We start from the raw sequence: 23,930 nt of genomic DNA, 5'->3' as shown, positions 1-23,930 counted from the left end.
AAGACAGGAGCTCAATTTGAGTCAACGACTGACATTTGAAGGTCTTTGGTTTGAAGGTCACAGGCTCCCAAAATATTCACTCTTCCCTGTACAAGTGAAATTTTACCATCCCTTGGCCTCATATGGATAACTCTCCTCTACTGAGTCCTCCCCAGTCCCTCAGGCAACCAGACCAATACCCTTGTGAGTTGCCTTAAACACTCTGCTAGAGGTTTTCTTCAGAGCACCTGAAAGAAAAATCTTTCAAACAAGAGACTCTAGCTCTCATGTCCCCCAACAGAGAACCACCATTCATAGCAGGCTAATCATTAATCTTGCAGAGCTGAAATTTTTTACCTGAAACTCCTTGTCACAATACCTCACATAGGCAAAGATTAATGGAAGATAAAAAAAAAAAAAAAAAAAAAAAAAAAAAAAAAAAAAAAAAAAAAATTTTTTTTCGCGGTAAAAAAAAGATTCTCTGTCAGTCTGGATAACAAGACTTTCCAAAAACTAGAGATCTGTGGAATCAAAGACTAATGCTCTGACTAGTTGGAGATAAATACTTTCTCCTTTGACTCTTCCCAGGCTTTAACAGTACCCTCTCCTAAACATTCAAAAACATTTCACTAAACACAGCAGTACTGTGTTCAGGCCTCCAGCCTCCCATATATTAGCCACAGATTTACTTTTGTCCAAGGCAGCACAGCCTCATTTTCCTCAGAAATTCAGAACTGTGACACTGCTGTAGCAGAAGATTCAAAAACTTCACATCAAAAGTCCCACCAGATCATGGCTTCATTCACAGCACATCAATTGCAGAACTGTTTATACTGAAAGACTCCTCTTGGTGTCACAATAGTCCAAGCTCTTGCTCAAGCTGGAACAACTAGAAAAGTTGCCAGGACTCTGCCCAACACACTATGTGCTTTAACATGCAAAATTGAAAAGAATAGAAAAAAAAATTCTTCAATTCACATAAATGTGTAAATGTTTACAACCTATGGCACAAAAGAAGCCAAAAACCAAAGGACAGGTGGCCATCCACCCTTCAGTCTTTCTTCAGTAAATGCATCAGAAAGCAGCCTCCTGTTGATGAGGACCACCCAGTGTTACACCTGGGAACTTCAGCTCAGGCACCTGACACACCTTCAGTCAGGATAAGGACTTCTTCTGTTCCAGACAGAAACAAACTGACTTCCCCATGCATTTCATTTCTCATCCATCTCTAGTAAGGAAATACAGCTTGGTGTAAAATAACCAGATGGTATTTAAGGAAAACTTAAGAGTAAAGCTTACACTTCTGAGGGAGTTTTAACATGAAAGACAAATTAGGAGATACAAGAAATAAACTAGAGACAGAAAAATATGTCCTTCTGATGACACTGCTGCTTGTCAACTGAGTAACAAACTGCAATTGAAACTGTCCAGGTCCTAAAGGGTCACATCACCCTCAAAGTCTAAAGCTCTGAAATACCTCAGATAATTAAAAAGTCCCATTATGTTAAGGTGGAGTTCCTCTTGGTTTGGCTTCCAGAAGAGAAATTATCCTGCTATCATACAATCAAAAGCAATGACATTAAAAATCATCTGTGAGCTTACAAAGGATAAGAAATCTCAAATTTAAGACAGACTAAAACTCTCCCACCAGGCTCCACTTAAAGGCTGCATTGTCCCAAAAACCTAAAATACCAACAGCATGGTTTGGTTCAGCATAGGTATGTTTATGAGGAAGAGATAATACAAAGATACAACTGACCACAGGCAACCCCTTGTTCCCAGCTTGAATGAAGAATGTACACAGGCTGGAGGGCATCATTCCCAACCTCCCTCTGGGAGTAAAGGAGGGAGGGAAGGAGGGAGTTTACCTCCAGGGAGGCAGTTTCCCTGGCAGAGGCCAATGCTGCCTGTGCTGCACATACAAGGCTGTTTGTGACCCAGGCTTGCTCACTTCAGGCCAGCCACTCCAGGGAATCTCTGCAACTAAGTGAAGTCCCTTCCAAGAGCCCTGGAAAGAGACTCTGCTAAGTTGGTCTCACACCCCGGTTCCTGGCACAAAACCAGAAAGCAATGGATGAGCTCAACAACAACTACTGGTATCTCTGTGATGGGGAACTGATTTCCATTTCTTCAGACTTCAGACTGGAGAAATGAAACCAGTACTCACTCACCTCCCCCCTGCCACACTGCCTACAGAGCAGCTGCTACAGACATGGGCAACCTACAGCACAGGGCTCTGCTGCTGGCTCTTCTCCATTTCCATTGCTTGGCTTTAGCAAAAACATTTCACTGAATTTCCCTAGTGTTATTTTTCCAAGTCAACAACTGGTACAGTTGCCACGGGACACTGCCTGATCTTGAATGAGGGAGGTGCCATCCTGCCAACTATAAGAGACTCTGAATTAGAGAGAGTTGGAAAACAAGGTAGATGAGACACTGAAAGGCAGTTTTGAGCCATGGAACATTAGGAAGAAGGAAGGAATGAGTCAAAAGACCTTCAAATTAATGTGCAACTCCTTTCCCAACATCTCCTTTAATTTTGAGAGATATTCAGTGAATATCAGGAAGAATATATGCTAGTACAACAGGCTGGTTGTCTCCTGAAGAAAAGTTGCCAAGTTAAAGTTCAGTTCAATCTTCAAACACCCACATATGAGATGTGACTGCCCAGGCTATATCTGGGGTTTACAGCTGGGGTCCTTCAACAGCTAAATTCCCAGCAAGAACCGTCCTGGTTTGGAAAAGCTCTTCTAGAATATTTTTTCCATGTTACTATGTTCCTCTTTAATTATCACAGTAGGTCTGCCTTCAAACTCTATTCACCATTTCCTTGCACATGGCTACAGTCAAATCCAGGGCTCATAACCCTTGAACATGGTCCTGCTTGACAGAGCAGCTGTTGGGTAAATGAAAGCTGGGATGGGCCAGTGGGATACAGCATTCCCTGAGGCCCTTGTTTTCTAAGCCCTACCTATGCCAAGTACAGCAAAATGCCTGTTGTAGGAATGCCAGCTTCTGCATGAGCCTGGAGTGTATTAATTGTCAGTGGTTTCACAGATGTGAGGGAAGCAGAGAGTCACTCCAGGTAGACAAATCTGCAATGCTTTAACAATACAGTTATTATTTTTGTTCAGTGCTGAACAAAAACAGTCAAACATGGTTGTCACTGGCAACTTTCAGGATGCAAGTGGTGGCAGTCATTAATCAAAGAACATGGAAGCCAAGCTTCTGTTCTGAGGAGCAATGACTGACCTGCATTTCCAGAAGCATGGGCTTAAATTGGGCTACCTAGATCTTGAAAGGAAGGCACAAGGCCTACACAGAACAGTAAGGATATGAGTGGTGTGTGGGTGTGAGGAGGCACATGCTTGGTCCTCTTACCATTTTAAATCGTCTCCCTCATCCACCTGCACTTCCACAAATACATAGGTGTGTATTGACCATACTGTCTACAGCTTCTGGAAAGAAATGGCACCTGTGGACAAATCTGACTAGAACTAAAGCAGAGATACACTACCCTAGTGCTGGGGATCCTCATCTGCAAGCAGAGTAAGCCAGAGGACTCTATGCAGACAAGTGCAGTGGGGCTGGCTTCAGCCCTGGAAAGGGTTGCTGTTTTCACTGGTCAAAACATGGTTCACGCCAACACAACTGACTCTCTGCACTCTCTCATGTGCCCCACATTAGTTCTCTTTGCAGCAGTCAGAGTGTACAAACCTCTTTTTCAAAATCTTCCCCTGCTCTTCCCAGGGCTAAGCTGAGATGATTTTTCAGAAGGAAAGTAAAGATAAAAACACCAGAGGGTTTACAAAACAGAAACCAACCAAACAAAAAACCCCCGAGAAACCCAGCAAGTCCCAGTGCTTTACCATTAATCCAGAAAAGTATGTTTACACCACCAGTGAGCCTACGGTGCTTGAACACTTGGTGTGCACAGGCACCAGAAAGTAAATATCCCACGTTCCCCAGTGCCAGGGAAGTGAATACAGCTGATGCCTGCAATTGAGACTCCTACCCACTCTGGGTCTGTTCTCAGGAACTCTGGGCAAATATTGTTACAAGAATAAAACTAAGATCAAGCTTTTAAATTCCACCTGAAATAGAAATAATTACTTGCAAACAGCCTAGAACAGACTTAGTTCTACCAATGGTATAGGCACCCATATAGAGGCACTCACTCCTCCTATCAGGCATCATGCTTCTGTGACAACAAAAGGCAAAAAATGAATGCTATCAATTAAAAACTTAGTCTTTAAAAGGCCTCCTAGACAAAAACCACCCAGACTCTGTTCCTTACCACACAAAATACTCAAATCTGAGAGAACATTATTAAGTTTATTTATCCTCAAAGCCACTATGAGAACAAGAACCTCTCTGATAGAACATAGCTGCAGTCATGTTTGGAGCCATGGTTTCAATGTTATAAATTTCACTTGTTAAAAATAGAGATAAAGTCACTACAGCCCTCACTCAGCAGGTGGATGGGGTCTGGTAACAAAGGTGTTACCACGGAAGTAGAGTCTTTAATCCTTCAATTTCCTTCTTGACTTCCCAGACCACTGAGTTCCAAAGTAAGACCACTTCTTCAGCATGGGAGCCAGGGGAACGGTGCAGCTCCATGCTGTGATATGTATCACTCCTTCTGGTAGCAAGAACTTTTACAAAATTCTCAAACTATCCTTATGTTGTTAGCTTAAGAGGCTAGTTGAGGCTTATAGCTCTGCTATAACCATTGAAACCATACACTCCTCCAACTCCACTTCTACCTGCACATAAAGCTCCCAGCTGTGCCACTGCCCAGTAAGTGTCCCACCAACCTCCTACATTCCTCCCACACTCAGCTTCTGCTCCTCGCAGATACCCAGCCCAGCCTGCCCCAGCTGGCAGTCACCTGCATGTGACAGAATCACACTATGAGCTTCTCAATAGCTCTGTTACTCTACTTATAGCTTTGCTGCTGCAATAAAGAGAGCTATGGCTAATTCCTACACAAATTTCAAGGATTCTTGTGAGGGTGGCGTTCACCTGTTAGCTTTCTCATCCCATGAAGGGAGACAACATAGCTCAGATGAGAACAAAGAAACGTATCAGAAAGAAGCAGCAACGCAGTTGTGATGCAAAGAGACCCCTTTGCAAAGGAGGTCCACTCCCCTGACAGCTCTCAGCTTGGAGCCCTGGCAATCGCCTGGCTCACACCCGGCAGGAGCAGCGTCACTCAGCAGGGTTGACACCACAAAGCACAGCAATCCAGGAAGACAAAAAGGATTAAAGACCTTCTTTACAGGGCCTCATCCACGCTGCACTAAAACACAGTGACTTAGCTCCATCTGTAATTTACAGCCCATTTGCTGCTAAACCTCAGCTCCAAATAGTCAGATTAAAAGCAACACTATTTATCGGAGGTTTAAAACCCTCTCAGACATAAGAGGAAGACAGTACAAGGGACACCTACAACTGGAGAGGCACCTCTAATAGCTGATCTTATCTGTAATGCATTTAAATTAGGAGGGAGGACGGGAGCTCGCTGCTCACACCACTGCCAACCATTCCAGCCTTGGCCACGGGGATTTAAATACACCCCCCCCTCCCGACCCATACCCCATCCCATCAGCCTGGCTCAGTTACTACATTGCTGTGATGGGAAAAGGTTTCTTTGCACAGGCCAACTTCTCAGGCAGTTTACAGCAGCTCCTCAGCATTCCATGAGCCCCCTCAACCAGGGAAGCACGGCTGACAGCAGCTGGCATAAACAACACATCTGGTAACAGTTTTTCCACTCCCTACTCAAAAGACTCAGAGGGCAACTGCCTTTGCCCTGAGATACTTCCTTAGCTAAGGAGAAGCTGCTTGTGTTGGGAGACCTCACTCGACACTCACCTCTGCTCAGCCATAAAGAACTACATTAGCCACATTTGCAAACACAAGGAACAATGCCTTACAGTCAGGCTGGAAAATACATTTGGAGCACATGAGACATTTCAGGCTTCTCCTCCCCTCAAAATCTCACATTAACCCCTCTGAGTGCAAGCAGATGAGAGCTGTTTCATCTCTATGGATTTACACCAAACTTCTTGTGTTTTATCAGAGGGCAAACCAGTAGGTTAATCCTTTCAGACCAGGTCTTTGATCCGTCTGGTCAGGCACCTTCAAAGTAAGAGTCAGGAGCATGTCACAACTTGCAATGTCTCTCACTGCACCAGATCCTTTTCTGGTAAATATTTTGTGATTTCAAGCGGTTCCTAGTTGGGAAAATCTGACAAATGGGTTGTCAGATCATCCCACACATGGAGGGGTGACCTAGAAAAGAAGACAGAATTTGAATATTCACAAAGACAGAATTTGAATATTCACTCTCTTCTCCAATATACAGGACAGGAGGCACAAAATTAAATTAGTATGAGTTATGTCCTAAACAAATAACAGGTGATCATTTGGCAGGTGTAGTTAAGGTGTGAAATACTCTGCCACAGGATGTTCTGGATGTAAATAACCCTACACAGATATGGTGGTGTAAAATCAACAGGTTTAGGCAGAAGAAACTTACTAGGTTACTAATTCAGGAGGATAGGCTACTGGGGGAAACTGTAGGTCTGACATGGGATGGATGCTCCTAAATCCCATTCATGGAAGCAGAACAGAGCACCATGCAATTACTTGCAATGTCACAACATAAGGGGGATGCACACAGCAAAGTGTGACAGTGTTCTGCCAGGTCCAACCCACCCCACCACAGAGTGCTACTGAGACAGTGTCCAAGCACTACATACTAAATTAGCATCCCCATGTATCAGTTCAGGGGCAAGATAGGAAAAGCTGCACTGCACTGCAGCCCTCCGCAAAACACCATTGAGGGGCTTCCCAAAAGTGATTTGCTCTGTCCAAGCCAGAACAAAAAGGGTTCTCTGTGAACAAAAAAAAAATGTGTACATGGAAGCTGCTGATTTTTCAAGCCTCTAAATTATTTCAGTTTATATGCTTCACACCAAATACCTCTGTTCTTTCCTCTTAATTAGCCTTTGACCATAGAAATTTATTCCCTTGGAATAACCAACTCATAGGAATAAAGAAAAAACTATATTTAAAAAAAAAATGGCACACACAAGAATAGTCTAGCTGCAGACAACTGTCTGGAATAACCACTTGGCTTTATGTGTAATAACTGGGTGACAGGATATGGAAGGATTATTTTATATTTTTCCAGCTTACATCCAGACACACTCTTAGCAAACTGGAGAACTTAGTTGCCTGTCTGGCACCTTTCCTTAAGATGGGAAATTCCCCATTCAACCAAAGGAAATTTTATTCTCATCTTATGTCCATATAGAGCTTGGCAGATTGTTTCATGCCAAGAAGCAAGGACATCAGTTAAATAAAAACCAGCATGCATCATGGAAACAATGTGACCCCGTTAGGAAGGGGTAAGATGAGACAGACTGCTGAACAAAATAAGTGTGAAGGGATAGGATCTTTGTGCTATCAACACCTCAAATTGTGCGATCTCCTTGAAATCCTGACTCAAAACCAGGTTTGTAGCCCAGACAAATCAATTAATCAGCTACCAAGCAATCATTTGGTCCCTAGATATATCAGAAACCAAGGCCCACCTATTCTCATTGTGGATATTTATGAACATTGAGGTATTTGGACATCTCACAAATACCAGCCATCTCCCATCTTTTCAAAAATCTAAATTTAGATAAGGACCATCTACCCTGAAGTCAGGCAACAAACCTCAGGTGAACCTATAGATGAAACAGGAGACGTGACTAATAAAAGCCTCCTCTGGAGACCTCAGGAATTGGTTTCCTTTTCCTCCTCAGAAAGTGTTTCAAGCCCTGAACTCATAGTTCTTCTCATATGGTCTGATGCTGGAGCTAGGATGGGGAGGTGAATCCAGGCAAAGCTGCAGAGGCTTTTCTCAGGCGTGTTTGCTGGGCACAAGGACCAACTAACCCAGTCACGCTGTTTGAGGAAGGCAACCCACAGCCTAGCAGGCTACCATGCCTTAGGGATACTTCCCCAAGTTTCACCACATCTGCTGGCTCACAACACTCATCTGAAGGGTGCATGCCAGATGCACAGACATGGATCTGCTCCCAGGACCACAGCTCAGGCCTTGGCAAGCTGGATTCCCGGCAGCAGGCTGAGCCTGGATGACGAGCTGCCTGGAGAAGAGCACTGGGGGAGGAGAGGGCTGGAAACAAAGAAACAAGGGGCTGGTCCACACCAGCTGCTTTGTAAAGCACTCAAAAATCCAAAATCTTCTTTGGGCTTTTAGCTCCTGCCACCGTTAGATGACATTCTGTTGTGCTAACACAGAATAGCTAGAAAGAACCAGGATTTGGATTACTGCACATACAGCCATGTGACCACTTCGGTGCAAATCTACCAAGCAAGATAACTTTCTTACATACAAGTCCAAGAGGAAGTTTCCATAAGCATCCATGGTATTTCACCCTCCATAAAGCCATCAGGGATGGTTCAGAGAACTAACCATGTGAGTTCTTTACAAGGGTACTCTATTGTGGCATTCCAGTTCTGCTAGAGCTGCTCAACAGGACAGCAAAAGTTCACCTGGCTGAGCACTTGGCGTGCAGTGACTACAAAGGAGATTAAAACAACAACAACAAAACCCTACAAACCAAAAAACCAACAAAACAAAAAAACAACCCTACTAATCATGTAAGATCTGCTCCCTCTGCCTCAGCCAGCTCCTAAGATGCCCCAGCTTAAAAATGCCTGTCCTATAGGAACTGAACAATTCAGTGTGACATATAGACTGGGGCACATATGGATGCCAAGTCTGTGTCCAAACAGACCAGCCCATGGCAGAGAGGAGGTTATAATGGGCACAAAAAGCAAGAACACACCAAGAGGGGGAAGAAATGCCTAGAGACCCTGAGCTGTCCGCCCCCAAGGAGTGACCATGCCCAACCAGAAGAGCTGTGCTTCACCTGCTTGCTGCATCCCCACAGCCTGGGCAGCCCTGTGCCCAGACTGGCTCTGCACAGGTCACACTGGGCCATATGTCCTTTACATCGACTTTCAGGCCTGGGTCACAGCAGAGTTCGCTGCACAGGGAATGCTTTCAGCGCAGATAAAGGTCACAACTAATTGGCTTTTCTCTAAATCCTTGCCTGGGTGTTCCCGCTGAGTACTTGTGGGTGGTGCTGGTGCCTATTCACAAGCAGCTCGGCTGGCTGACTGCTGGCCAGCGGTGGCAGGAGCACAGACAGGCGCTGCCCACGGCCACGCACAGCGGCTCCTGCGGCAGCGCGCAGCCCAGCACACACATACCTGTGATGCCGGTTGCTAGGAAGAGCTGGATCACCCGGCAACCTGAATCCCACTCAACAGGAGAACAGGGGCTACAGATAAAGGCACGGGGGTGGGAGGGGTTGGCGCTGCCTACAATGTGTGTGGGAGTGTTATTTCCCACTGAAAAGGGAATACAGCCCTTGGTTCCCATTCCGAGGAAGCCCAACAACACTGCTGTGACCCCAGGCATGCTCCAGGAACAGCCAGGGAAGCTGGCCAGGCTGACACACTACAGTAGAGCGGTGTTCTGCCCACCCACCACTCCACAGAATTCTCCTAAGCAGATGCATGCCTTCTTTTTACAATAAAAGAAAAGGTGAACCTACTTTTTTGTGAAAGCCATATAATTAAAATAAATAATGACCTGGTTTTGCTTTCTGTTTTCATGTCAAATATGAGCTCTTTACGTGCTCAAGAAGACATTTAGCATCCCAAACAGTTTGACAATTTGGAACTTGTAGGACAATGCATGACAGCAGGAAATGAAGAACTGCACTATTCAGCAAAGAAAAATAATCCATTTTCACTGAAATCCCCAAGTTAAATACATAGCACTGACTTTTCAGAATTTAGTTTTTCATTCAAATAAAAACCAACAATTGGGAAATACAAGACAAAGTAATGAGATTTATTTGTGCCTTTGGGAGGTGGACTTTTTTTAAGCTAGTCCACAGTTTCCTATCAGTCATAAAGGCCAGCTGAGAGAATGTCTCAACAAACTACCTCAATGTCAACGAATCATGCTGTATATGTAGTTATCTGCAATTTGTCTGAAGTATCACTCTTTGGAATTAAGTCATTACAGGAGATTATCAGTGCTGAATGTCTGCACAGAAAAGATGACAACCCTCAAAGATTCAGATCTTCAAAGTCAAGTAGAAAGAATTGCAAACCTATTATTTTACAATGCCTTAGGCAAAAGTCTCAAAAACCTAAGGCTTAAAGTGACTGGGATTGCCTCTTCTATTCTTTGCCTTAGCTAAGTATCTATCACAGCCTTTCTAAGCCACAAACCTACATATTTCCAGTCCAAATTATCACAAGTTTAACTTCACGCATATTCATAGGTACTCCAAAAGTCAAAATTGTACTTGCACACTTAGATTCACGCATTTGTGACTTTCCTGAAATTATGACAAACCAGAAGCATCTAACTTAGCCAGCTGGTGTAACAGGAAGAAAAGCAAAATTTCAATGTAAAACAGAGTCCTCTAGCTTTAGAGGAATGAACCTGTGGCATCTGCTGGAAAACCAACAAAGGAGAGAAAACCTGCATACACCACAGCATTCAAAGCTAAATGTTCCCTGCACCAAGCCGAAGACCTGTGACACACAACAAGCAGTCAGCCCAAAGGAAGGCAGAAATCAGCCTGTCCTCATTCATAATAAGCCTGAGCACTTCTGCAGATCTTTGAAAGCATACGCACCGTGCATCAATAATATTGCTACTCCACTCCTTTTTTTGGTCTGAGAAAAAAAATAATGCTCCCAACTCCACAGAGTAACAAGCTGACTGCAGGACTCACTGCCTGCAGCCTTGAGGTTCACTTTGCACAGCCAGCTGAATCCCCTTCATACAGGGAGGATGAAGATGATTCCCAGTTGCCTGTCAGGGCTGGCCAGCCAGACCAGAGTCTCATAGCTGATTCCAGGTAGAGATGCCAGCAGAAAATAACTGGGATGACTTTCTGGCCCCCAGTGCTGTGTATGCACACATATAAGCTGCAAGAGTACATGAAGACAACTGACACAGTGGCTGTGTTAGCACCTAGCACACAATTCCCTTTAAGCAAGTACAAGGCTAAAGTTATGTAGAAGAGTTCCCTGTCACCAGAACACTCACATTTGACTTTGTATCACTGATCAACATTAAGGAAGTGACAAATGTACCTGTACTATGTCTGCCCACGACCAAAGTGAATATGCCAAGTATATAAGTAATTTAACAACTTTTGTTGATTAGAACATCAGTTGTATCACCTCCAAAGTTGTTTGTGTCAACAGCAAGTTGGAATGAAATTGCCACCTTTAAAGGGCTCAGTCTTCTTTAGCTGCATGTTCCAGCCAGTTAATTTTTTAACACACCACAATCCAACTGTTTCATTCTGATAACACCTAGGGCCACTAATTAAGGGCTTAGTTTGACTGGCAATGCACAGACTTGTTCCAGCCAGATGCTCCCTGCCCGAAGGAGCTTGCTTGCAAGCAAAGCTCAGAAAACAGACACCCACACTTGAGCCACTACATAAATAGCAAGGCCCCAAGAGTTAAAGAGAAACTTGGAAGAAACACATTTGTGTGAGAAACCCCTACCCCAAACTGTGGGGATGAATAAGACATTTGATTTGCAGAAAGCTCATGGGGCTGGTTAGAGAACACTTCTAAGGGCTCAATATCAGTTCTCCATCACAAACCCAGATGCAAGCCCAAGATATGCATTTTAAAAGCTCCTTGATCAGCCTGACTTAATAGTTCAGGAAGTGCTTCTCAGGGCTACGAGTCTAAAACTAGGAAAGAAAATAATAAAAAACTACACTAGACTGTAGTACTGGACAACTAACACAAAAAAAAAAAAAAAAATCAGGCATTGAGTTACAGGTCCCTCTCACTTTCCTGGTTTTGAAGCATTTCACTACTGTGTGGGACACACCTCTGATCTCACTTTTTTGTCCTGTCTCAACTGCTCTGAAACAGACCCAGTTGCCAGCCATTATCAAAGATGATCCTTAACCTGTAAAGTCAGACCCACTTCTGGCTCAAAAGCAGCCAAAAAGGTTCCTGAATTTGGCCTAATATCTAGCCAATAACAACAGACCATTGAAGCAAGTGGTAGACCAAAGACTGAGGCACCAGGCAATGCCCTCTCCTTTTTTGGATTGAGCCACAGAAGCTGAAGATTGAAGAGCTGAAGCTCTTAAGCTAACAGGCTGTGCTAAGAGCTCAGGAGCAGACATGCTGCCCCTGCTACAGGGGCACAAGTATCCAATGGAAAAGACACCTCAGAAAACTTGACATCCACAAATCCACAGGCTCTGATGAGATGCTTCCACAAATGTTGAGAAAGCTGGCAAATACCATGGGGCTAGGCCAGTCACGATCATCTTTGGAAGGTCATGGCGATCACGAGAGGTGCCTGAGAACTGGAAAAAAGCAAATGTTATCCCAGTCTTCAAAAAAGGCAAGAATTAGGAGTTAGGGAACTAACACCTGCCAGTGTGCCTCACCTCAATCCCCAGAAATGTGTGATGGAATGCCTCATTCTGGAGGCCATGTCTATCCACATGGAGGACAAGGAGTAGTCAGCATGAATTTACCAATGTCATGCCTGACAAACCCAATTGCCTCCTAAAAGGAAAAAACTACCTGGCTGGATAAAGGGAGAGCAGTGGATATTGTCTACATTGACTTCAGCAAGACTTCCAACACAGTCTCTCACAACATCCTCATAGGCAAACTCAGGAAGCGTGGACAAGATGAGTGGACAGTGAGGCGGATTGAGAACTGGCTGATGGTCATAATCAGTGGTAGATGGTCTGGCTGAAGGCCTGTCATTAGAGGTATCCTACAAAGTTCAGTATTGGGCTCAATATTGTTTAACTCACTCATCGATGACTTGGATGAAGGGACAGATGCCTCCTCATTGAGTTCACTGATGTCACAAAATTGGGAGGAGTGGCTGATACCCCAGAGGGCTGTGCAGCCCTTCAGAAGGACAGGTTGGAGAGATGGGCACAGAGGAACCTTCTGAAATTCAACAAAGGTAAGTGCAGAGTTCTGCACCTAAGGAAGAATAACCCCATGGACCAGCACATAGATGACAGCTGTGGCTGACATGCTGGAAAGCAGCTCTGTGGAGAAGGACCTTGGGGTCCTGTTGGACAACAAGCCATCCATGAGCCAGCAGCGTGTCCTGCGGCCAAGGAGGGCAGTGCTGTCCTGGGGTGCATTAGGAAGAGCACTGCCAGCAGGTCGAGGAGGTGATCCTGCCCCTCTACTCAGCCCTGGTGAGGCCACACCTGGAGTGCTGTGTCCAGTTCTGGGCTCCTCAGTACAAGAGAGACCTGGAGCTCCTGAGTGGGTCCAGTGGAGGGTAACAAAGATGATTAAAGGACTGGAACATCTCTCTTAGCAGGAGAGGCTGAGGGATCTGGACCTGGTCAGTTTCAACAGTTTCAAAGAGAGGCAACAGAGAGAATCTCACCAATGTATATAAATACCTGAAGAGGGGGTGTCAAGAAGATGGAACCAGGCTCTTCTCAATGGTGCTGAGCAATAGGACAAGGGGCAACAGGCAGGAACAGATAGATGCACAGGAAGTTCCACCTGAACACAAGGAAGAACTTCTTTACTGTGTAGGTGACCAAGCCCAGAGAGGTTGTGGAGTCTCCCTCACTAAAGATATTCAAGAGTTGTCTGGGCACTATCCTGTGCCATGTGCTCTACCATGACCCTGCTTGAGCAGGGAACCTGGAACAGATGATTCCGGAACTGTGATTCCTTCCAACCTTACCCATTCTGGTATTCTGTGAAGCAAGGTCAGCTGTCTTCCAAGGCGAGGCACTCAAATTTGAACCCTATCACACTTGACAGCCCAGCCACCCTTATCAGGAACTACTGGCTGATCAGGCTAACCCAACATCAGGTGAAGTGTCAGTCAGTCCTCCCCTTCCCACCATGGTGACTTCTGGTGAAAGGGAAATGGAAGGACACTTTCTGAGAGACACCAGCACATCTCGAGTCAAAGTCCTCTGAGCAGCCCTAGCTGCCAACTGCCCAAAGGCCAGCTTTAGAATGGAAAAGGAGAAGTCCATTACATCAACACCCAAAGATTGCATATTTTGTGGTTTCACTTACAGAAGGACATGGCATCCTCTCAGCTTCTCCAAGCAGGGGAAAACTAGGAGGACCTATTACAGCCACACTAAACCAATTTGGGACACTTCTTACAAAAATAAAACCTTTACAGTGGGCAGAAATTTCATCCTGAAAATACTTCCAAAGCTTGATGCCAATCCAAGATTGGTCAAATCTTCCACACTTGTAAAAATGAGTTGACAGTTTACCCAAGGACAGTCTCCTGAGACTTTGGCTAATTTCAGTACAGTTGTAACCTAGAAGCACAACAGCAGCTTGCTTTTCCTTCAATTTGGGAACTTCCCAAAAAACCCAAAGTGCTAAAGCAAGTGGGCAATGAAGGAGATGAGCAGCTAAGCACACTGTTATTAAAGCTCAGAAAGCACTTGGTTTGGGTGGTGAATGTAGATCAATTCTTACTCTATCCAAACTTGATGCTCATTCTCCACTTACAGGGCTACAGACCTCTACAGACCTGGTTCTGTGCTCTTACCTAGGTTTTTACTAGGTTTCAATGACAGCACACTGGACCTTTTAACTAATGCATTGACCATACAAGCCAGAATACGTACAGGCCCGCATAGACACGGACCAAGGCCAAGAAGGCTGAGTCTGGTCAGTGCCTGGCAGCCCCACATCATGAGGGCAGTAGAGCAAAATGGTACAGGACATTTGGCCTTGACACAGGGTCCATGCACAGCACAGCCACCAGAAGCTTCCACACTGCTCACCCCCTGTGACACCTACCCAGGGTCCATACCTGCAAGGAGCTCTGGTCCAACACCTAAGACACAGCACTGCACACTCCATTAAGCAATTAGTATGCTGCTGCAAGGCTCAACCAAGACCAGGCAGCTGCACATGGTCCCCAAAGACCTACAAAACAGATTTAAACTCAGAGTTTGCAAGTCTGGCTTTCTGCCCATACACATGTGTACCAGTCATTGTAGCACTCCCCACTGCAGGCTGCAAAGACAGCTCTGATGGGCTATGCAAAAGCCTTGCAAGCAAGGCACAGTGCAAGCTTGACTGTCTCCACTAAGCCTGCAAAAATGCAGACCACCTGTCTGCAGCACAACCTTGGCATTAACATGAACAAAATGGCTGCAGATGCCCACTCATGCACATTTTCCTGCAGACCTCCAAGCATCCTGAAGGCTGTATCTGCCTCTGAGAGCTCCTTCCAAAGATTCTCGCGGTTTCACGACCTGAGGCTCCAAGAGACAAACAATAAAGCTAAAGGAGGAGATTGCAGCCTAAGGCCCAGAAACACAGTGTTAAAAAAACCCTCACTGCCTCTGCAAATACTCTGCACTGAATCAATCCACTACAACCTACAGCACTGCCCTTACTTTACTTCCAAAAATAAAATCTAACCCAGCCTCCCCTGAGAGCCACAGAATGTGCAATCCCCAGAGGAAGAAGTACAGCAAACTTTGTTAGAAACAGTGCTGATGTTTCATCAAAGTTGCCATCAGCCTGTCCAGAGTGACTGCGCAGAAGTGCAGCCACACGGCAATGAGCCTCTGTGTAACACATACAAAAGACTCCACTAGAGTCTGGTATACGAATCCCCAGCCCCCAACTCAGGCAACGAGGGCTGCTATTTTTCCCAGATCCCTTCTTTTATTTGGGGCCAGGTGCTGCACTTCCCACAGTACTGGTGCAAATCCAGAGTAACTCTGCTGATTTCAGAGGATATCCCTTGGTTCACAACAATTTTGCCAAATCAGGATCTGGTATTTTTTTCTCATTCGTCATGGCTCCATTTTTATCCCGCAGTATATGGCTCAAAAATTCCTCTTTATATTTGGCAGGAAGGGCTTAGACAGTTCTTATCCTGAATCTGTGGTCCTCAGTTTTATTTTAAACATTAAAAACGGATGTACAAGAAGAATCTGGAAAGCTATGGGTCAAAGCAATGATCCAGCCTGCAAACTTCAGCTCAGATTCTGGCCTTAGGACCAGAAGAGAGAGAAATGCAAATAACGAGCTGAAAGGCATTTTAGGTAAATCATGTTTGTACAGTACCTAGCACAGTGGGGTTCTAGCCTGGAAAGGGCTGAGAGGCTCCAGATTGCCCACGTACAAGGGTATCTAGGCAAATGCCTACACAATGTGAATCCCATCAAAAGGAAAACATTCTAAAGAACAGACAGTTGCATCTGTCTTCATACACCTTTCTGTATTATCTGAATTGTGCAGGGTAATTCTGAGTGCAAAGGAACGGGACTTTAAGTAACAGGAATACAGCCTAGGCCAGTTCCTCCTGAGCACACTGGCTGAGAGGAAACTGACCCAGCATAATAAACACTGCAAGTTTCCAGCTTCTCAAGGCCCTCTTACTAGTTACCTGAAGGGGACAAAAAAACAACGGAGACAAAACCGGCTTCTCTTACCTTTAGCTGGAAAGGTTGAATTTCGTTCAAACTCTGGTTCCTGAGCTTTTTGGTGAGGATCTTCAGCATGGTACAAATCCGAGGAGCCAAGAAAGGGTTAAGCATACACACACGCACTCATCTGCATCTGCCGCGCCGCTGCCGCTACGCTCGGCGGAGCTGCGCGGAGCTCGCATCCAGCACGCCAGGTACGCGGCGGCGGGGCACGGCTCCGCACGGCCGCTCCCGGCTCTGCCCCTCTGCCCTCCGCCACCGCACCCCGTCCTGCAGCCCTCCGCGCTGGGACGCAAAGGGGATCCCTCTCCAAAGCCTGCGGAAAAAAACTGAGCACCAAACTTCCTCTGCCTTCCACCCCCTCCTCAGTTACGCTTCAGAAAGGAGGGAGGTACCAGCTGGCAGCGTGCTGCAGGGGACAAGAGACACTCGGCGCAGAGTGCTCACTGCGGGACGGCAGAGCTCCCTGGCCGAGCCGCCGGGCTCCGCTCATGGCAGCGCTCCCGCCCGGTCAGCCCCGGGCAGGCACCGGGCATCGCGCCCCGCTGCTGCCGCGGCCCGCCACCACGCCGGGCTCCCTCCGGCACCGCCGCCACGGGAAACTTGTAACAAGCGGCGCGGCAGCCGCGGCGCACATTGGCCCGACGGGGCGGGACGGGGCGGGGACTCCGCTTAAAGGGTCACCGGCCCTTCCCGACCGCTGGCGGTCCTTGAGTTCCCCGACCTGGGCGGGCTCTGCTCGGCATATAGGGGACTGGTAGCTGCCTCTGCGCTACCGCATCCTGGCTTGCCGCCCGCTCAGTCCAGGGATCCCAAAACGGGATGCCGTGAGCCGTCTGTCCTGTCCTCCCATTCAGAGCACAGATCCATAGGGAGGGCTCGTGGGTCCTGTCTCGAGTTCCTTGAGCCACCCCGGGAACTTGCACGGCGCCTGCAGCAGCAGGGAAGCTCGCCACAGCCTTTCCCCACAGAAACGCAAGCGCAGGGCCAGGCCAGCACCAGCTCCTGCTGCACAGGCCATCCTCGGGCACAAGGTGCCCCATTTCCATGGGCAGTCCCCCAGCACCTCCCTGGCAAAACAGTCAGGAAAGTTATCCGGGGCTGACTGATAGGCTCCCGGCCACTTTGAACGCACAGGAAGCCGCCGACACGTTTGCCGGCAGTAACAACAAAGGGCTTTCACCCACTGCCAGCTCCGTGCCGGCGATGAACTCCCCGTGTCTAGGTGAAAGGTCCCTTTTGGCCATCACCCGTCCCTGGGGGCCAGCAGAATCTTTTGTCCCAACCTTCCTCCTGGGACAAGCTAGGAAGCATTGCAGAGGTCTCTGCTTGTGTACAAATTCCAGAGGAGCGCAGGCTGGTTAACTGTGGGTTCCCAGTTCTCAGCCAGCAGGCCTGTAACAAGATAAGAGCACTCCTAAAGTGCTGACTGTGGAAAAGAGAGAGCACATCTTTGCTGCAGGGGAAAGGGCCTCGGTTCAGCTCCACTTAGCAAAGTATTTTTTCTTGAATGAGTACAACAAGCACAGAGCCTGAGCCAGAAAGCAAAAATTTTGCTTTTCAGATAGTGCCTTCTTAGAAGATGTCTGCAGTAGGAAACTGTCCATCTGTTAAACCATACTTGTTCTGTGCCTTCTGCATTCACACCAAGGACTTTTTCACCTAGTTTTCACCTAGTTTTCCCCGAGTTCACAGCAAATTGAAATCACAATCCAACCTTATGACTCTAAGCCACCACATATTGCTGTAGGTACTTCTGCTTTTCTTATTGCATGGATTTAAAAAACCAGAGAATAGTGCACATGGGCAGATTACTAGTCTGGCATCCTGCATCCAGTAGGAGGGAGTAAAACGCTGACTGAAACCAGAAATCCTCCATATAAATATGCAATATTTTATTTCATGTTAGATAAGAATTATTTCTGGGACCTAACCAATAACCAATGTATATCCGAAAGTCCAACAACTGAGACTCTCTTATAATTTTTTCCTTTTTTTTTTTTTTTTTTTTTTCCATATAAAGCGAAATTCCCCAAGCCTTTATTCAATCCTTATTTCAGCTCTGGAGACACTGACTGTCCTTGTAATGGTCTGTAAGATATAACCCATAAACCACAATCAGCTTAAACTACTGTGTATGATTGCATTCCCATTCAGAGATCAATCAACTCTAGGGCCTAGTTTTTGTTTCAGAACAGATGAAGCTGAAAAAGCTCCCTGAAACAGAGAAGGGCAGAACCTGCCATCCCAACTGTAACACATCACAGGCTCTACATGAGCTCACCCCACCCCACCACAGCACAGGACAGCAGTGTGGACCCCAGCCTGGGAAGGGTTGGTGCTAGACTTCCTAACCAGCTGCAGGGCCAGGCCTTCTCAGGGCAAGCAGCAAAACCAAGTGCTGATGAAGCTTTTTTGGGGCACTTGCAATTTGAGGGAAACTAATTCTACAAATCCTGCTTCTGCAACCTTTACCTCTATGTGTTTCAGCAAATACCTGCAGAGCAGCTGTTTCTTTCTTGCTTTGTATTTCATATGACCAGAATCATCAATCCATGGCATCCAGCATCTTCTCTGAATAAGGCACAGTGACACACTGCTGCAACCAGCGACAAGCAATTTAGCAGACCCCCCAGAGGAAAAGAAACCATCACAGAAAGCAGAGCTACAACCTACTGCTGCAACCCTTGTCTTAGGTGATCTGTGCCCTGAGGATGAGGCTCAACATGCTGAATGGGTTCTCAGTAGATGACAAGTCACACTGCTGCATCACATAGTGGAAAGAAAGCTTCCTGAAAGGGCTGGAGACATTGCTCCTCCACACACAGGTTGCAGAACACTACCAAGTAACTTCTATCTGAGGATAGCAAAATATTTTCCAAGGGTAAGTCATAGTATTATTCCCAAAGAAAAAAACCCAAGTCAGAGAAGGTTACTTGACTTTCTGAAGGTCACTGAGAAAAGCTGTGGAAGATCCTAGAATAGAAGTGGTACCTCCTGGTCCCTAAGCCATATGTGCCCAGACTGTAATCTAGCCTGTTACGAGATCACACTGCTGGAGCTATGCAAAATTCAGTGGTTTCTGTTCCCAAGCATCTCATGTGATCACTCTGCTCTGGTTTTGGTTCGTGTGGGTTTCTCACCCCTGGAGTTTTGATCTGCCTACTGGGTTCAAACCAAATCTCAAATCTCAAACCTAGTTCAAGTTTCCTCTGGTCACATGACAAAAGCATGAACATTTAGGGTAAACCCATATGCCTGCTCCAGTATTTCTTGTAGAGCTCTTTAAGTTCCTCATGGTCAGACCAGGAGCAGAAAAGAGGCAAGTGGCAAGTTTTCCCTGCAAGAACACATGGCACTGAGGTGACAGGGAGAGGGCAGGGGACTGTGAGCTGAGGCAGGGTACTGGTTCACTTCCACATGTTCCTGCCCACTGCTGCCATGGGGAAGATATTGCTGGATGTCTGCTGTGCCTCATCTTACTTTCCTTTGGACACATTCCTCTGTGGGAATCCTGACCAAACAGTGCAATGGGGAGACAGGCAGTAGGGGTGAAGAAAATGCAGTGAGGATTAGTTTAATGCACAGATTCCCTCTGGGCTGTGTTTCCTCTTGTGCTCAGAGGACAAGCTAATCCTTTCTGCAGTTTATCCTGCCCAAGGTGTACCACTGACATTGCCAGGTGCAAGAACAGGAATATGTGTGTGGGTGCAGAAAGCCTCATTAGGCAGGCCTGGCCAAGCCTTCTCAAAAGGAAAGAGATGCTTTTTTCACCCTTTGAAGTCACCTGGGGATTTGCTCGCCCCTTGTTACACAGTGAACCGCTTTTTGGTCTCCTTTTCCCACACACCGTGCCGTAACAGGCTCATGCTGCATCTGTGCGTACACGGGTCTGAGCATCGCGAGGCTGGAGGGAAAAGCCAGCCAGGGAAGAGCTTCAAGTGCCATCTGTTGGGGATCTCCCCGCATTACACCCAGGGACACCAGGCTGAGCTGGAAAAACCCCATCCATTCCTGCTTGCTTATGACCCTAACCGGGTGGTGTGCAAGACAGACACTGGAGGTACTGCCAGTTCCAGGCAGGGAAGGAGCATCTGCCAAGGAAAATGCTACAAGAGAACAGGAGGGCAGGAGCAGAATCAAAGCTGAGCCTGGAACTTGCTTGGAGGAAGATGTGAACCCAAAGCTAGGCACATGTTGAATGGTGCTCCAGAGCAGGGCCATCCACCAACAGATTCAAACACAGTCCAATGTATGTAGATAAAAGCAGAAGAGAAGGACAATCCACAAAAAATAATGAGAATTGTTCCCAGAACAGTGTGACTGACAAAACAGATAAAGGGCACCAAGCCTTGTCCCTAGCCAGCCACCAGTCACTTCTAGCAGGAACCACAGGGCATTCCTCCTCCTGGCATGTGAACTGCTGAGCCTGTGAGCTCCTCCAGAAGGGATCATCTCTGGCTCGGCCTCTGCACAATGCCTGCCTTAACACAGGCCAAACTAAGCACAAACACCCGCTGACCCAGCTGCAGGGCTGAAGCTGCAGCACACACAAGGGCTCTCCAAGCTCTGACTGTGTGGTCTTTTATACCAGGAGGATGGGACAGGCACTTGGGAAACAGATCCCACACACGAAGGAACCCTTCACTAAAGCTATAAGCAATCAAAGGTGAGAGCTGCCCACCATTATCTTAAAGCCTGCAAACTGTCCCAGAACAGAGCCAGCTGCTGTCATGCAAGCACTTTGGACATTCAAGGAGAATCAGGAAGGGCTGGTTAAATGTGGCTGAGGGTAACAGTTATTTGTTCTCTTTTACATATGTATCCTTTAGACTCATCTGAGCAATGAGGTACCTAGGACACATGTTTCGGCATACACAGGTTTTGACTGCCATAAAAGAGGAAAAGAAGGAAAAAGGAAATTGAAGAGATGCTATTTGATAGAGAAACAGTGACCGTTCCAGCATAGGTCATGTGACATGCATAATTAGAAGAGACAATCCTATCAACAGCACTGCTGGGCAGCCCCATCTCTGTTATAATTCCCTTGCTGCCCATTCTCTCCCTGCAAATTGCTTGGGCCAATTGGAAAGTCAGCATGTGGCTGATACAACGAGAGCCTGAGAGACTAGGCATTTACACTGTGCTTCCCCTGATGGTACTGCAGACGTGTTCCTCTGCAAGAGGGCCTGGAAGGGCCTCCTGACAGCCACTCGGTAACAGGCTGCTGGGACAGCACTCATAGTTTAGTTCAGCCACCCAGAAACTCCACGGTAGCAGGGCAGCCTGGCTTCTCAGAAACACAAGCAAAGAGAAGCAATGAAGCTTTGGATAGCTTCTTTCTTTAATCCCTGGAGAAGAGGAATTGTCTCACCTGACCTTCTTTCCCTCAAATACAGTCACTGCAACTCACTCACATCTCTTCCTTTTCGAATGCCTTCTCAATAGCAGTCCTCAGCTGGGATCACACAGTGCTTCTGAGCCCTGCCATGCAGTCAGGAGCAGTCAGCCCAAACAAGAAAGAAATATCCAGTCTACCCCCACAGAAAGAGTTTACCAGCTCATCAGCTGCCTCAGACCTGAGGTCTTTAGGTCAAAGACAAGAAACCTCCAACTATAGTGTTTAGAAGGAACAGAGAAAAAGGTCCTAGGGTCCTGCAAAAATGAGAAACTTCTAAAGCAAAAATGCTAGGAAATGAGCACACACAGTCTCTGAAGAGGAAGGGGGAAATATTATTGTGGTTCCTAGTCTGATGGGGGGAAATTCCTTTCTGGAACTTCCTGGCTGCCCAGACAGCCTCTGGGCTTGTCCCAAGTGTATAAATAAAAACAGTTTTCAAAATCAAAGAGGTTTCCCAGTTCCTCTAGTTGGGCACCCCATCTAGATATGTATTTGTGAGCAGCTTCAGTGCTTCTGAGAGAAGTGAAAAAAGAGCCAGGTTAGTATCACGAGGGAGAGAAATTCTAGGAAGAACTTTCAGGACGTGCAAGTTTGAACTTGATGCCTTAATGTGGGAACAATGCACGCATGAGGAGAGCAACAGCCAGGCCACACCCATGCTGTACCCTGGCTGGGCCATCCCAGGCAACTTCTGGCCACAGTGCCCCACTTTGAGCCTGGCCAGACCTCTCAGACTGCCATCACTGAGCAGAAAACACCAGCCAGCACTGGTGATATTTCACAGAATTGTTAGGACTCCCATCTGCTCCTTGCAGGGCAGGGAAGACAGTTTTGGGTCTGCTGAAGTCAGTGTGTGTGAACCTGTGCTGCTGAGTGGCTCGGCATGGCAGGGAAGGCTGGGAGAGGAGCAGGAGCACCGCCTGAGGCCTCTGCAGGAGTGACAGCACAGCAGAATCCTCCCAGAAGGGCTTTCAGGTAAAATATATGGGCCTTAGAATAACTGCAGAACAGCTAATGGCTGAGGATTTGTGGCCACAAACCAGCCAGAAGCAAACGGAAGGGGTCCAAGCATCCAATAAAACTGTGAGGAACAGAAAAAGATAACTTGTCTTCACAAGCCTCTGCCTCAAAAGCTCAGATCGCTAGACTGGCCAAGGAAGGAGGGGCCTTAGAAGATTTTGTAATAAGAAGAAATCACAAGCATGCTTATTTAAAGCACTCCTTGCTTTCTGAACTCTGTGATTGCACATTGCACCTGTACCTCCTCCCCAACTCTTCTAGAGGCCAAGACCAAGCGATTAAACCTTTATCACTTTCCCACAGCTAAGGACAGTTATTTGCAAGCAGCTCACCAGAAACTCCACTTGAAACAGCTCTCTAGGCTGTGTAAACAAGGATGAAAACAGCCTTGGGAGGGAGGAAATGAGATTTGGCATCAGAAACCATGAGCTCTGCATGCAGTCACGCTAACACTACAAATGGTAAAAAAAGTGGGGGGAGCTGGCAAGAAAAGATGGGCTAAGCGAAAGGGCTGATAAAGGGTGGGGGGTGAGATATTTTCATGGAGATCTTATCATCCATCACTCCCTCATTTCTCTTTGTTTCCACGCTCGGGGAAAGCCCCTCCTGTCTCGTCCCCGACTCCCTCCGTGCCTGCATTGCCGCCGGGCGGCCCCAGGGGGCGCAGCAGACCGCGGCTTGGCGCTGCCCCGGCTCCCCCTGCCCAGCTGCTCTGCCGGGAGCCGCGGGATGCAGGGAATGCACGGGATGCAGGGGATGCACGGGATGCCGGGAATGCAGGGCATGCGGGGATGCAGGGCTGCTGGGCTTCTCCAGCTCTGCCGGCGTGCGTGTTCTCCCGGCTGGGCCGAGGGCGCAAGCGGCATTACCGCGTAGCAGCAACGAGCTCCTTTATGTGAGCACACGCTCAGGCGGGAAATCGCACTTCAGTAACCGAAGGTCTGGGTGTCTCACGCAGCCAGCCA

At 47.0% G+C, this 23,930-nt stretch overlaps 1 protein-coding gene across 3 annotated transcripts in view; it reads right to left on the bottom strand.

The window, feature by feature from the left end:
• LOC121358799 overlaps positions 1–17,158 on the bottom strand; it is a 60,384-nt gene extending 43,226 nt beyond the window's left edge. For all 3 annotated transcript variants that reach the window (XM_041477263.1, XM_041477264.1, XM_041477265.1), the window contains exon 1: positions 16,551–17,158. In XM_041477263.1, the coding sequence (XP_041333197.1) occupies positions 16,551–16,655 (105 nt within the window). In that variant the 5' untranslated portion in view covers positions 16,656–17,158. The remainder of the gene's footprint in view (positions 1–16,550) is intronic.
• Between the last annotated feature and the right edge of the window lie 6,772 nt (positions 17,159–23,930).

This window comes from Pyrgilauda ruficollis, unplaced genomic scaffold (assembly GCF_017590135.1).
Source record: "Pyrgilauda ruficollis isolate IOZ18807 unplaced genomic scaffold, ASM1759013v1 scaffold4, whole genome shotgun sequence".
Classification (NCBI taxonomy): domain Eukaryota; kingdom Metazoa; phylum Chordata; class Aves; order Passeriformes; family Passeridae; genus Pyrgilauda; species Pyrgilauda ruficollis.
Note: the sequence above shows the minus strand (reverse complement) of the source record. Positions and strands in the feature narration are given on the sequence as shown.